The sequence below is a fragment of the Myripristis murdjan genome, chromosome 8, assembly GCF_902150065.1.
Source record: "Myripristis murdjan chromosome 8, fMyrMur1.1, whole genome shotgun sequence".
NCBI lineage: Eukaryota > Metazoa > Chordata > Actinopteri > Holocentriformes > Holocentridae > Myripristis > Myripristis murdjan.
In genome coordinates, this window is record NC_043987.1 from 2,843,354 (window position 1) to 2,859,135 (window position 15,782).

The following is a 15,782-nucleotide window of genomic DNA, read 5'->3' on the forward strand; positions in this document are numbered from 1 at the left end:
CATGTAGACACAAGAAATCAGACAATAATAAAAATATAATATAAAAATAATATAATATAAAAATATTTGTGAATATTTCACAAGCATTTATACACAGGAAATCTGACAATAATTCTATTCTATTATTCTATTATGACATTACTTTCCTGTAATTAATTTTTTCAGCATTTTAAATTTTTTTATATCTTTATTTATATTTTCAATATATATTTTTAATATATTATTATTAATATTTAAAAAAAAAAATCATTTATTTTCTTGTCATTTTCTTTCTTTCTTTCTTTCTTTCTTTTTTTTTTTTTGCTAATTTGCCAATTGTCTTTTTCTCTGTGTTTTTGAAAGAAAGGGAATGTGCTCAGGTTTCAAGGGGCCAAACAAGTCTTCAAGTGAAATATTATGATGTATTTATTCTTCGAGCAAAGACCTTGGTGTTTTTTTTTTCCATGTTTGTGTACTGCTCTTAAGGTTTCTGTGGTGTATTCACCTGCCCCACCAGTCTTTCTTTTCATATCATTATTCCTACGACAAAATCACTTCAAACGGGGGTCTGTGGGTTAATGAAAGTCATCCTGGGCGTCCTGAAGTTGAAGACGTTGGAAACCCCCCGGGTAAGGCTATTACTGGCTAGAAACTGGTGATCACTGAGGATAATTTGTATTTCCTGAGATAAAAAGAAAACAAAACAAACCACTGTGAGGAAATCCTCCAAAAATAAACCTCCTGTCAGGTCAGCCTCAGCGACCTTGCGGCCACCGTGCGAGGCTCCCCATTGGTCAAACTCTGAGCTTGCCACAGTGTTGAGCTCTGCCGATTGGCTAAGCTGAGCCAGGCCTTTGTGTGGAGCTCTGTGATTGGCCAGAGTGGAGTGGGGTGGCTGTTTTCAATCACAGAGGAGAGGCTTTCCTGCCGGGGTGTGTGTGTGTGTGTGAGTGTGTGTGTGTGTGTGTCTGGATAAAACTCACCCACAACCATGATGTTGAACTCGAAGCCGGCCTTCATGGTCTTGCGTCTCATCTGGTCCAGCACGGCCTCGATGCCCACGTAGCCGAACAGGTCGGCCCCCCGAATGACTCCGGCTGTCAGGCCCGGCACACGCTCAGACACCTCCATCGTCACCTCCACCTGCTTGCTCATCCCTCGCTCCTCCTCGTCTTCCTCCTCCTGCTGCTTCTGCTGCTTCTCCTCCTCCTCCTCTGCCTTCATGTCCACACCGTTCTCCTCCTTTCCTTTAGTAGAGTTTTCTTTAGTGGCCTCGCTTTCGCCCTCCTCTCCTCGCTGCTCTGCCATGACGCCTCTCTCCTTCTCCTCTCTGTCCTCCATCGGGGCGCGCGACTCTGTCTCCAGCACTCCAGCTGTGTCTGTTGGGGTGAAAGACAGAGGCAAAGAGAAACACAATGAGAGTGATTTCTTTCTTTCTTTTTTTTTTTTTTTTTTTTTTTTTTTTTTTTTGAATTGGAGCTGCCAGTAGCTGGTATTTTGGCCCACATTCAGTATCTACCATTTTTATTGTTTATACATCTTAAAGTTAAAAAAAAAAAAAAAAAAAAATCTGACATGTGATGTTGATACTGATGTTAAATTAAAAAAAAAGTCCACTTCTGCTTTTTCACATATTTATTGTAGATCAACCTTATTCACATAAGCCAGTTTGCTATGAACAGCAGGTTAAACAGGGGTGTTCTAATTACATTAAGGTTCCAGTTAACTGAAGTGTAAGTGAGCTACCATATTTCACCAATTAATCGCCTGGCCGCAAATAGCCGCCGGGTTCTTATAAACGCCTGGGGTCTGCACCCATTTTGCATATTAAACACCCACCCGAATAACCGCCGGGGCGATTATTTGCATTATATTGAGGTAACCCAAAATAAAGCTATTCACCTTATTTTTGCAGAAGTAAACAGTTAACCGCACAATAACTGTGCGGCACTTCCGTTTTCTGTCAAAATAAGAGCGCTAGCTAACATTAGAAAAAAGGGTGTACCATAATCTTAAATTGCCCGAGTATAAATATGTTGGACAGTAACTGTGATCACAATAATGGCCTGGTGCAGGTCTGTGCAAAAATAAATAAAGGCCTGCAGCGAATAGCCGCCTGGTTCTTTTAAACGCCTGGAGTCCAAGTTGATTTGACATATTAAACGCCCGGGCGATTAATTGGTGAAATACGGTATATAAAATGATCAGTTTTAGCTAACTAAAAGAGTATAAAACTTGTGTTGTAATGCGGGTAAACCTGTAGCTGCACGTTAGCTTGGTTACATACTGCATAACATTAGCGAGTTAGCCAGCAGGTTAGCTACTTTTGACATTCATTCATAGAATCAGCCATTTTGACACGAACAGCAGGTTAGTCACAGGTGTTAATAATGACATTAAAGCAGGTTGTGGGTCCTTTAAGTGTAGCAGAGCCTTTCCCGTGAGCCAGCAAGCACATTTTCTTGTTTGGCGTATTAACACGCTAGAAACAGACTTGATATCCAGGATGCTCATATGTGCAGCAAGCATGTAGTCACGTGTAAAGTCAAATATCGAAACGTCAGCTTTAGCTAAGGTGACACTAACTGTATTCCTGTAAGCAAAACAATCTTAAGACAATAAAACTTGTGTTATAAAGTGGATAAACCGATAGTCTTGAGTTAACTTGCTTTTTCACATTGTGTAATGTCAGCATGCATTTTAGCAAGTTAGCTAGTTTTGACATCCATTCATAGAGTCAGGCATTTTGAACAGAACATTAATTAATGCCATCAGTAACACCTGTGTTTACCCTGCTATTCCATGTCAAAATGGCTGCTGTGAAAAAGCTCTATGTAATTTGGCCCACATTAGCTTGGTGTTAAATTGTGTTTTTTTTTTTTTTTTTTTTTTTTTTTTTAATTTTCAAATTTCTTTTCTTTCACTTGAAATTGCTTTTCCTGGCTGGTGGACGGAGGGTGCCGAATAATCTTCAGACACGCTGAACCTCGCAGCTGTGCAGGTATTTTGGGAGCTGTTTCCCATTTGGCTGCATGAATGTCATTAGTAACAGCTGTTCACACTGTTAGTCATGTCAAAAGTCATGTCATGTCATGAAATGTGCAGGAATATGTGTGATTAATGACAGCACTGGGAGTATCATCCCGTTTTATTGTCTCTCACTTACTGTCAGAATGGTTTTAAATGCTAAATGTTTATGCTCATGGCTCTCTCACCCTGACCTTGAATGCAGCTCTGGAGGAAACAATGAATACTTACACTACCTTTACATGAAGGAGTCACAGTTTAAAGGTGCACTCTGCCAAATTGCTGAGGGTCAATTAAAGTGAGGATTTTTAGACTCTACTGACAAAAACTCTGGGATAAGCAGGTAATTTTTTTTTTTTTTTTTTTATCAGCGTCGGGTCAGTGATGAGAATCACTTACACTCAGTTATCAGATTTCATGCTAATTCCATGTTTTTTCTCATTTGACTCTAACTGGTCATTTCAATCAACCCTCTGCAATTTCACATAGTGCACTTATTTGACCATTCTGTTAACAAAATCCTATATCAGTTGAATTCACGCAGGTATTCAAGCTAGAAGACACACACAGGTGATCAGAACCTATATAAGGTGCTCCAAGGCTGACACAAGCATGTGCACACACACACCTTGTCAAGACTTAGCTGGCGTCTGTATAAGCCTTCCCTCATGTGTGTGTAGTCTGGGTAGCTGAGTCAGTGCTTTAAGAGGATTGTTTGGTGTTGGCAATCATCCTGAGAAGTAGGAGCTGCGCACACACACACACACACACACACACACACTATCCCTCTTTTTTCTGTAGGAGCCGGGAATGCTGTATCTCTGAAGTTTGACAGCGTCTTGTGAAACCAGAATGACTAAAGCTGTGTGTGACGTGTGTGTCTGTGTGTGTGTCACTGATAACATGACTCAACAAGCTCAACAACAAGCTTAACTGTCTGTCACTCTGCTGTTTCTTACTCTTCCAACACACACACACACACACACACACACACACACACAGTGGCAGGAGCCGTTGACTAGTGTTAGTCCACATAATTTAATCAGCTATAAATATCTGAGCCTACAACCACTAGAACAGAACTAATCCTCATGAGTCAGGACAGAGAGGCAGAGCTGGAGAGGGAGAGATGGAAACCCAGATCATCTCTCTCTCTGGAAGTATCGTTTTTGACTTATGACACATCACATTAGAAAAGCTGAATGAAAATGGAGAAATTACAACCAAATTCCCACAATGTTGCGTTACTTGAGTGACTGATTTTTTGGCCAAAGACATATCGAAACAAAAAAAGCCATAAAAAATGCACTTGTTGCATAAACAAGGATGCATGCATGGTATGCAGTTCAGCAGTTTCAAACATTTTCAAAAATGTGACAAATACTATTTCACTTCCTCCTAGTCATTATGTATAATCGATGGCAGCTGCGTTCCCTCTGCCGTAACCTAATGTACACCTGCTGTGAAATGCAAGTACACGTTATGGCAGCACATACCAAAATAATAATAATAATAAAAAAACAACAACTGTGTTTGGTCCACTTGGTTTGACTGTATGACTCATCTTCACAGCATTACAAAGACTGCCAGCCTCTCCTCTCAATTTAACGGTGCCCCACTGGTATTGTGAATATAAACCACAAGAATCAAGTCAACCAAAAATTAAAGGACTTCCAGTCATATCATTCAGAATAAATCTTGGGAATGTGCTCCATACCCAAATACTACCTTTTCAGCCTCTTTTTACGATACTGTTTCACTGCATATTTGTTGTAACAAGTCAAATGAGTCTTGAAATACTATTCTTCTGTTTTCTGACATTAGCTTAGGTTTTATTTTAGGTAAAATAGCTGGATTTGCTGTCTACTGTGGCTAGCATGGTGCAGCAAGCTGGCTGGCTGGACGTTAAACTCAACGCTGAGCGTGACAAACAAACATTTTACACAAATGCTCTGTATTTTTCAAAATGACATTCTGCTTCAACAACAGTTGGCAATGCATAAAGTACACAAAGAAACTTCTTATGCTCTTATGGCAAGAGAAAATCAACCCAGTGACAAAGAAACCCTACCACCAATTCTAGTGTAGTGATGGTGTCACACACACAGCATTAAAGTATGGACGCTCTCAGCAGCGGAGGCCTCCTGTGCAGGCTACAGTGCCGGCTCTGGCTACAGTCTACACAGAGGCAGAAATGGGCCTTAACCCTTAGCCTCCTGCACTGAGGTGGATTTCCCCCAAGCACAGTCTCAGTCTCAAAAATAACCGTAACAGTTCAAACGATGGTGCAAAATTTCCCTAAAGAGACAGGCAGACAGAAGCAAAGGGGAATGAGGAGGAGAAAAGATATAAGAAATGTAAAGTTGAATGAAAATGGGCACACACACACACACACACACACACAGTCTGTGCAGCCAGGAGATGCATGTGAAAAGCAAACACAGAGTCGGACAGCTGGGGAAAGAGACAGACATAAACCCAGGCAGCATTTGTTCAGTGAGGAAAAAACACAAACGAATGGCAAGACAGTGAGAGAGAGACTAACAAAGAGACAGACAACTATTCTTTCTGTCCTCAGCAGAACCAGTATGCTATACCAGTATGGTAGTAATATGTACCTCCATATCTGTACATTCTGCCCGTGTGTTAGCCGCATTTGCATAGTGCAGAAGAGAGGTGTAAACGGTTTGCAAGACATATCCACATGCATACTACAGCACTTTCTGTTGAACTGTAATCGCCTTTGGATACTTGTTAATGTAAATATCGACATAATGCACATTTGTATCATGAACTCTGCACTCTATATATTCTAATCAAATTCCCATAACCCTCTTCGTGTTATACTGCACACATTCTGAGACTTTTATGTAACTTCACAATATATTTCATAGTTCTCCATCTTCTCCACGTTTAACTGTAAGCTCCTCACAACAATTCAATGACAAAGCCTCAGCAGGGTTAACAAAGAATCACTTGAGCACATTTTGTGGACATCAGCACCCACTGGACCAAGCAGCAACAGCCTCACCCACTGTGATCTTTAGAGGTGCTAATGGCCTCATGAATATCAACTTGGGGGTTGGGTGGTGGGGCCTATCAGCCATCAAATGTTGAAGCACTGTGTGTGTGTGTGAATGATTATGCTCTTTAAACAATTCCCTCAGTGTTTGTATTCAGCAAATGGTGTAAGGACACAAAGGTATGCTGTCTGTCACTCTGCAACTCCAGCACCAACCAAATCCCACATTAAAGCCCCGCTCCTTTTCCCTGAGTAGGCAGGGTAATTATTATTGCTTGAGTTTATGGTTCATTTTAATCCCCTGTGATTATGACATTGATCGTCCCCTTCAAACCCTGGATTAATTTCTACTGACTTTCAGCACAGTCGTAGCGGGACAGATAATCCTAGTTTCATCCAGTGAGACTCCCCTGGATTTCAATGGATCAGGGGATTTGCAGGTGATGGCCAGCCTGCCAAGCAGAGTGCAGTTCTATTTGTCTGTGAAAGTGAACAGGGACACACATGGAAGCATTTGGGCAGGCTTGGGAAGGGATGACATTGCAGTATATTGGAATTTACTGCAATGCAAAAATGTGACAATATGAAAAATGGATTGAGATATTAGCTACATTTTGTTCCGCTAGAGCAATCATGAGCCAGCTAGCTTACCTATCACAATTTTGCATGTTCGCCATCAAAATCAGATTATTATACCATTTAGTATTGACAAGACATTTAAATTATTTACATTCTTGCAAGCATTGCTAGAAAGAACTGTTAATCAGAAAAGCAAATTAAGGACTGTCATACTTTGCTGCTTATAATATTGTATTACATGGTTACTATTTTGACATACAAATAAAGTGTCAATCTAGTGATTCATTATGCAGATAGGCTTATCTTAAAGGGATAGTTCGCATATTCAGCTGTTCTGTAGGACAGTAGTGGTTGCTCTTGCTCTCTTCTTGCTCTCATTGTTACTGAGTGCTGGATACTGGCTGGATGCTCCCAATGCTAACTGTTAGCCTCCTGCCATTGAGCTGGACTTCCCCCCAGCTAACATTCTGAAAAATACCTAAATTAATTCACATCAAATTGAAAAAGTTTGAATTTGATGATGTGCATCCGAATTTCTACTGCCCAAAATGACATAAAAAAATTGACTATTTTCAAACAATTACATTTCAACTCTTCCTATGTTTGTGTGGGTGGTCTCAGCTCTCTGTCCTGGTCCTCAGTTACAGCAGTGACTGGCAGGAGTATATAATAATATAAGAATTTAAAATGTTTTCTAAATGGACAAACTATCCCTTTAACATTTTCTGAAGATTAAACCAATGATTCTCATGATGTGCCATGATACCTGTAGAGAAAGGAAGAACTTAACAGTGAATTCACCTGCTATAGTATTTGTTTGGAATGAGGCCTCTTCATGACGGCACATGGTTGGTTTAAAGCTAAGACATCCATCACCTGAAGCTCTTGACAAACTTTTTTGCTCATATAACATATACCAGTTCAGGCATAATTCCCCCCACTCTCTCAGCCCCCAAGCTGATTGCCTGAACTGTTTACATCCGGGAACATCTGACCAAGCTCACTGCCTCCATCTGTAAATTGTCATTGGCTACAAACTGTTTGAAGTAGAGGAGCTGGCAAAAACTTGGTTGACCTCATCACCCTGTAATTCGATTCCCACTTGAACTGGGTTTTCATCAAACACCCACTGACAACATGCCCAAACAAAACACAGCTGACTCAGGCTTTGTCGAAGACAGACCATGTCAGCACAGGTGAGAACCAACCAGCGCTACGTGACCTACACACCCCAAACCTTGTTAGTCCTCTTGACTGAGTGACTGGATGTGACCCTCAGCCTGGACTTACAGCACATGGTGACTCATGATGCACAACAAGTCCAGGAACTTTTGAAATCTTAGAAGTTCCCAAGTGAAGAGCAGAGAAATCAGCAGCACTTTAAGTTTTTAAAACATTTTAACTGGACAATCAATACCTTTGTCATATAAATATGCCACCTGATCCGATGTTCAAGGCTCCTTTTGTGTCAGGTACTATGTGAACCATTCAGTGAAACCACAATGACAGATGAAGAATTCACTCACTCTTTCATGCAATGGTTTTGGTCTGTGGTGCCTCACACCTGTTATGTGTCGCCACATGGGAATACAGTTGAGTTTCAACTGACGTCTGGCTGGTTAAGCCTGCAGGAAGTTCAGATGCTACTGTTTTGTGTAGAGCAGAGTAACAAGGAGCCAATCAGGAGCCTGTTTGTTTGAGCTATTTTGCTTTGATTAGATCGGTTCACAGTTAGAGAAAACAACAGAGGCATTCAACAATTATCACCTCAAAATGTTAGCTGGTGTGGTGGTGACCCTCACTGATTAATTCCCCAGTGAGTAGTTTTACCAACATTTGGTGCTTGGTAGGTGGAAATTCAGACTGAATATGGTGGAGTTTAGTTTTGTGGGAACCTGGGCATCAGTTGAAAGAGTTATCTGACCAAAGACATGAGGTTCTTCCATGTTATATTGTATCTTAACTATGTGGAAGTGGAGCAGCCCAACTAAGAGTTAGCATCTGTTAAGATCTGCTAGCCATTCACATAAGGGCTTTTGTTACTCCAACTTGTGTTCACTAAGCTTTACATTCACATCAACTGAGACACAACTGACTGCTGCACATAGAGCATCCAACAACTGGAATTTATGACAAATAAAAAACCTGAAGTCATCTGAGTAACTAAATACTGAGCTGGCAAACCAATAACAGATTTTTCAGTGGTTTGTCCAAATGAGGGAATTTCTCCATCTATGTTGTGAAAGAGCCTCACGCATGAATCACTAAATTCAGCGCTTCAGAATTATGGCTTGGAGTTCCAGTCCCAAATCCATCTCTACAGGTAAACTTGATCTACAAGCTGCAGCTCTGCAGAGCTACTGAATAATAACCGTTTGATGTGACTCCTATAATCATTCATAACCAGCTACTGCAGAGAAGTAATAGCGATTGTCATCTGATAACAGACTTCCTCTTGCACACACTAAGTTTTACAACACTGAGGTTTGCACAAGCCAAGACTAATGTCACCATGCTGAAACCATGCCATGCACTGAGCACCAACATAATAGCTAAGAATAGCTTAAGTTAATGTTAAGGTAAGGTCAAATGAAACTGTGATGAAAGAAGAATTTAGCAAAAAAAAAAAAAAAAAAAAGTTCAAAGATGGTACACCAGAAAAATGTGCATCTTAATGTGTATTAATTAGTAAGCACTGGTAGTAGAGAAAAGTACTGGGGAAAAGTATTGATTGAAACATTATTACCAGAATTACTGAGGGACAGAAATGAATACAGAATTATATTAAGAAAAAAATTTAAATAACAATATGTATATGATGTAATAGGGTTAACCATTCTAAAAGTGTTGATGAGTGTGCACTATGTTACAATAGAAGGGATATAGGAAACTGCAGGAAGCAGACATGTGAATTTACAGCAACATGATGCACAGAGGTCTACAGAAGACCATGTGGACATATGCTGCAAAAACTTAAACACCGTGTCAACATGTCTCTTTCTGAGTTTTGCTAGCCACAATGTGCTTCAGTTCAAAGCATCAGCGCTGACTTTGAAGAACGATTCGATTCTGTTTAAGGGCAACGCTTTGTAAGAGACCAGTCCAGGCATAACCTCCCCCCCGCCCCCATCCCCCTTTTCTGACCGCCAAAGTGGACCAGTCCTGTCAGGTTTCATTGTTAGTGAAGGGGCGCTGAGCGTGGCCCACCAAGATCCACAGGGGAGGATAGGAAAGAAAAAAAAAGACAACAGCACAAATTCCTACCTTCTCTCATTCACAAAACCCAGTTGTCTAGCTCCCCGGTTGGTGGTGAAAACTTCTCTGGAAAGCCGGAGACAGCAAAAGTTTCTGTTTCTGGTTTGTAAGTCCTCTTTCTGCAAAGTTTGCCCGCTGCAAGTGATGCAAGCTGATGTCTGTTGTCACCCCCTCTCTCCCTCTCTCTCTCTCTCTCTGTTCTTTCTCGGCGTCTCCCTCTCTGACCGCCTCACTCTCTCTCTTTCCCTCTGGATCTCCCTGACGTGAGGAGTGTGAGAGTGGGTAAGGGGCAGAGAGAAAGAGTTAGAGAGAGAAGGAGAGAGAGAGAGAGAGGGAGAGAGAGGGGTGTGATGGTGGCTAAAAGCAGCTCCACGATCCATTCACATGCAAATGCCCCAAGGAGCTTCCACTAATCCCCAGGAGGAGGACGACTACGCCTCCTCCTCCTCCCTCCACCGTCAGAGTCATTTACACACCAGTGGATGTGCTATCAGTCAGTCGGGGATGGAGGGGGCAGAGAGGGACTGAGAGAAAGAGGAAAGAGAACCCTGCTGACTGCAGTTCATGCACGCCAAGTAATTGACCTATAAAATCAATTAGTTGAATAAAATCTGGCTCTTTGTCTGAAGAGGCTGGCCAACCTTGAGCCCATCCCCCCTCTACCTACATCTACCTCTTCCTTCCCTCTCATGGATGTCCCACAAGCACGGCAGTCCCAGTTTAAGTCTTATTGTGCAGCATAAGTGGTTTTGGCTCTGAAAGACTTCTTAGATGGGTGACAAATAAAAGTCTCCGGAACTCTACTGGGGGAGTGGAACATTGTTCTTCCAAAAGATATTCTGTCATTTGGTGGTTTGGTGGGGGAGAATCCAAAATCTTCCATAGATGTTCAACACTGAGCCCTCGTGCCCTGTGGAAGGGGCACTGACATGCCCATAGACAGACAATAGAAATGTTTCCTCACAGGATAAAGGTGATTGCTCACAATAACTTTGTATTTATTTGCAGTGAGTCTTCCCTGTAAATAGAAAATGTCCCCCACAGCTTAACTGAGCCAGTGGAACCCTCATGTTAGGGGTCCTAACCCTTTTTTTTTTTTTTTTTTTTACACCACTCAGCTTTCAAATCTATCCATAACGCAGAGCATGATAGGATGTTAACTGCGTAACTGTAACATGCAGCACACCTGCACAGAATCATCTGCAAATGCAAATTTGTAACTGGAAAAACAACAATGTATGATTATGATTATTTTGGTTTTAATCTGAATGCTGTTTTTGGCCAGCTGGTTTCCAAAATGGTGGAACTATTTTTGCCGGTCCCAGATTCAACCTGCAGGGTGATACAGCGGCAGTGCTACGGCAGAAAACAGTCCCAACACTTTGGAAGCTATGGTGCTGGAAAAAGCGTTGAAAATGAAACCAAAACAAACATGTATTGTGCATCAACTATTTTTCAGCTTTGTGACGCTGCTCAAAATTAGGTTGTTTTCCGGCTCCTGTCTACTTTTTGGAGTATTACACTCCCAGTGAAGCTCTTGTTCCTCCGACATGGAAGGAGTTAACGGACCAAACTTGATGATGTATTACATTCACACAGAGCTTCTTTAAACTTCTGACCATTAGAGAGCGCTGAGAGCACCGTAAATAGACAAAGTGTCTCCTCTCCTCAGCGGACTGGTTGTACATACCAACAGTAAAGAAAAAGTGTGCTTTTTGTTGGCCATTAGGAACACATGTTGACAGAGGAGGAGCTTATTTAGAAATTTAGAAAGCTCAAACCAGGAAATAACAGGCTAGCTGTAAATTGTATGGTGGAGAGAGACCTACAATGATGACTCTCAGTTGCAAGAGGTCAATTTGCTGCAAACAATGCATGTGATATTGCTTAAAGTAGCTTTAAAATAATCAATACTAGCCAATTTGTGCAAAAAATCCTTTCATTTTTCTGGTGTGCATCTCTGTGTGTGATGTATTATTTCAGCATATTGGTTCTATTCATCTCAGATGATGGAAATGCACCAAACTCACATATTTTGAGACATTTCAAAAGTTGGTGTGAAATTTGATTGGCAGCTATATGGAAATATGACTTTAGAGACAGGGAAGATACAGACATACAGCGAATAGGGAAGAGACTCAGAGAGAGATGTGAAAGAAAAAGCGAGAAATATTCAAGAAGAAAAAGGGGGAAGTTTTAAAAGTAAAATGAAAATGATTTCCTTTAACCCAGTGCCACATCACCTCATAGTTGCTATACCCTGCTGATGAAAATGACCAAGACATTCACATCAGGGGAGGAATGTAATGGCAACCATGATCATTGCCCTTTCATTTTTCTGTAATATTCCTTAAAAGATGATCCAACATGCAGCCATGGTGGCCTTGTGCCCTCACTTCCCTGCAGTTCTGCCCTTCTTCTATAACAAGTATAACAGTATAGCAAGCAATCTATCTGGGTGACATATGTGTCTTTAAAAATTTGATAACAATCAAGAACATATGGCATTGCAGCTAAAATGATGAAATTCATCTCAGTTCATAAACACTCATACAATTCTGTTTTTTTTTTTCCTCTACACGAACATTCAGCCACTTCAGACACTGCTCGATATCAATGTGATATGAGACGAATGAGCAAATCTGTGATTACTGGTAGCCACTAACATGAAAAAATGTTAATATGCAGTTGGTTAGGTTTGCTGGCAGCAGAGGTATCTGCATTAAAGGGAAAGTTCAGTCATTTTGAAAAATGTGATATCATTTCACTACCTCACTGTTTTGTAGGACAATCATGTTGCTATCATCCTCTCATTTCTGAGTGCTAACCTAAAGTTGAAAGTCTTACAAATAGTGCCTTAATCCACTCAAATCATTAAATAAACAAAGTTTCAGTCTGGTAACATGTAACAGTTTTTTTTTTACAGCCCAAACTGGTATAAAAATATCAAAAGAAAAATTATTTTCTTTGCCATCTGAGCTCTCAGTGCTTAGTTACAACAGTGGCTAGCAGGTGCCTGAAAGGACCATGAGACATGTTTGATAGAGGAGAGTGGAGGAAAAGCCACAACATTACTTGTCAGCTACCTTTTAGCACTCTGGAGAAACTTTGGAGAAAATCACAGGCCTCTTATTTCCTTCTAAAGTTGTCATCATATGTACATGTACTCAATGAAGAAAACAAACCACAGAAACTCAAACAATCAACTTCTGTCTGTGTGGTGGCTGCTGCTGCTCTGGCGCGGAGTGATACAGGAAGTGCAGAAGTTACCGGATCTTTATGAATGTTAATAACAGGAAACATACAGTTATAAACAGTAATTTCAGGAAAACCATCACCACTAATTAGTTGTATGTGCATGTTAGTTTCAGCAAGTGATACTTCTAAAGTGTTGTTAAACCTTCTTTGAGTGGATTAAGGCAGTTATTTTTCAAAATGTTAGCTGGGGGGAAGTCCACCTCAATGGCAGGAGGCTAACAGTTAGCATTTGGAGCATCCAGCCAGTATCCAGCACTCAGTAACAATGAGAGGAAGATAGCACCACTACTGTCATACAGAACAGCTAGGGAGAAGTGGGGGAGTGAAATAATATCATTTAAAAAAAAAGGGTGAACTATCCCTTTAATATCCCTCTAAGCGTATTGACCTGTACTTTTCTGTAATGCACCCTAAAAACCCTAACACAAAACCAGTGTGATACTGAACCAGTACTGCTTCTGACAGCATCTGCTTTTTGAGCTACCACTGTTTCTTTTTTACTGACTTATAAGATAAAGCAGTTTATGCTAACAGTACATAGGTGTGATAGACATGAACTGTTTATTTTCTCATCACATACAGGTTAGATTTTCCAATGGGACAATGACCCAAAAACTGGAACTATTTCATTAAGACACAATATTACCTTACAGATATTGCACCAAGTCTATTAAACCAATTAATTTTTGTAATCACTCAGAGAATTCAGCACATAAAACATCTTGAATGACAACTACAGCTTATAAGAAGAGTCTCTCTCCACTAAAACAAATGTTTGATACATCAACATTATATATCTTCATCATGAAAACACGATAACTGATAAAATGCAAAGTAAACAGAAAACAGCACAAAATTCTAAATATACTAGTACTAAACAACCCTCTAAATTCTAAATCTAAAATGACACAAAGTTGACCCAAGTGACAACCAAAGTGCACTTTAATATCACACATTCAGACTATTCCAATTTCCAATAATCCTCATAATTCCATTTCAGTCAAATCAATGAGATTATCAATATGTATTGCTATTCACGATGCAAACACAAGACTGAGAGCATGAGCACGTAAACTAGTTATTACTTGTTCAGATCACATGTGCTAATCCACAACCCTTTTTAATGTAACATGACAAGTGCCTGCCTATCAAAATACTCCACATCCCAGAGAGAATGAGGCCATATAAAAATGACCAGGCAAAGTACTGGCAACTGCTGTGGCCCCCGAAAATGTGTTTAAAGGGCCAGTCCACTGAAAAACAGGAAGGAGAGAACGGTTTTTTACCTGGTCTGGAGACACAGCAGTCAGCAATAATACAGATATACAACCAGCCAGGATGTCATTTCACCGCCTATCTGTATGTGTGTGTGTGTGTGTGTGTGTGTGTGTGTGTGTGTGTGTGGAGAGGCGTGGCAGTATGTGTGACTGTGTGTGTGTGTCAGAGGATGATGCATTTCCTGGCCTGTGGGGGAAAGGGTTTCCTGGTTAGATCTTCAACTAGCTACAGTGCTGATTCTCTCTGTCTCTACAATAACAACATGTTGTATCATAATATATACTATTTCCAACAGCAGACTATTTCCATTCACAATATACTGTGTCACATGTGATCTACAGCGAAAATACCTCCAAATACAGCATACTGTATATTAGGAACTATGATATTATATAGTATCTATTCTAATGTTAATCTTCATCCTTTGACCATGCAGCTACAATTACATCTTCACACGTCTTTTAAGTCTCTTATGAGCCTCCAAGTTTTCAAAGCTTCCCAGTTCTCTGCAGTTGGGAAATATTTGAAAGACTACAGGAATAAACTAATTTGAAGGCTCTCGCTAAAGCGCAGAACTCTGCCCAGGTCAAAGTGGGAAGTTCTGACTTTGTCTGTGCACAGTGCCACCTTGACCCATGACCAACCTCCCCTCCCTGGATTGGTGATGTTACATGGATACATTTAGAAACAGCCCTGTTTCTTCTAGGCCCTACCTGCTGCCACCCCCCTTGAGGCCAGCTGATCTGAAAAAGTTAGTCACTTCTTCACTGACCCATGACCCATGTACTTTTTGAGGTATCCTGCTTAGAGATGGTCGGATGGACAGGGGCGATCACATAACCCCCTGCCAGAGATGTTTCACCTCCCTGATGGAGGCAGAAATGCTTCAAGACTGGTTTTACAAACCACTGCTCTGAAGTGGTTTTTCAGCGATATTCATTAAGGCATGGAGTATTTTGTTCATTTTTGATTATTGCATGGCTATGTTGAATACTCAATTCTGATTGGTCAATTAAGGCATTCTGTGGCTAGTTATTTCTGATTGTACTATGGTCTGGGTCAATACTCTTTTCTGATTGGCCGTCAGGTGTGCGTTAAAACTGTGTATTGCAACATAGCTCAGTTCAACATTTATCACAACTCGACGTGTAACCATAGCAACATTAAAAAGCACGGCTGTCAAAGCTTACTCAATATCAACTGCCTCTTGTCACAAGCCTACTATTCTGTGCATTATTCAACTATATGGTACAAGTATAGTTCACTTCAAGGTTTGCGGTTTCTTTCCAGTGCAACAGTATTTTTCTTGTTGTTTGGAGATGACTGAGGGCTGTCTGGTCCTCCTGTGTCTGTTTCTACCAAAGAAACAGAGCTGGGTGAATGA

At 40.7% G+C, this 15,782-nt stretch overlaps 1 protein-coding gene across 3 annotated transcripts in view; it reads right to left on the reverse strand.

Annotated features, from left to right (window-relative positions):
* The window catches only part of septin12 (septin 12), an 85,160-nt gene that overhangs the window by 22,243 nt on the left and 47,135 nt on the right, over nucleotides 1-15,782 (reverse strand). The window contains exons 1-2 of one of the 3 annotated variants that reach the window (XM_030058687.1): nucleotides 14,407-14,479; nucleotides 963-1,358 (exon numbers count right to left, since the gene is read on the reverse strand). In XM_030058687.1, the coding sequence (XP_029914547.1) occupies nucleotides 963-1,320 (358 nt within the window). In that variant the 5' untranslated portion in view covers nucleotides 1,321-1,358; nucleotides 14,407-14,479. Of the gene's footprint in view, nucleotides 1-962; nucleotides 1,359-9,871; nucleotides 10,246-14,406; nucleotides 14,480-15,782 lie in introns of those variants that run through there. The other 2 variants (XM_030058686.1, XM_030058685.1) reach the window with 2 other exon arrangements.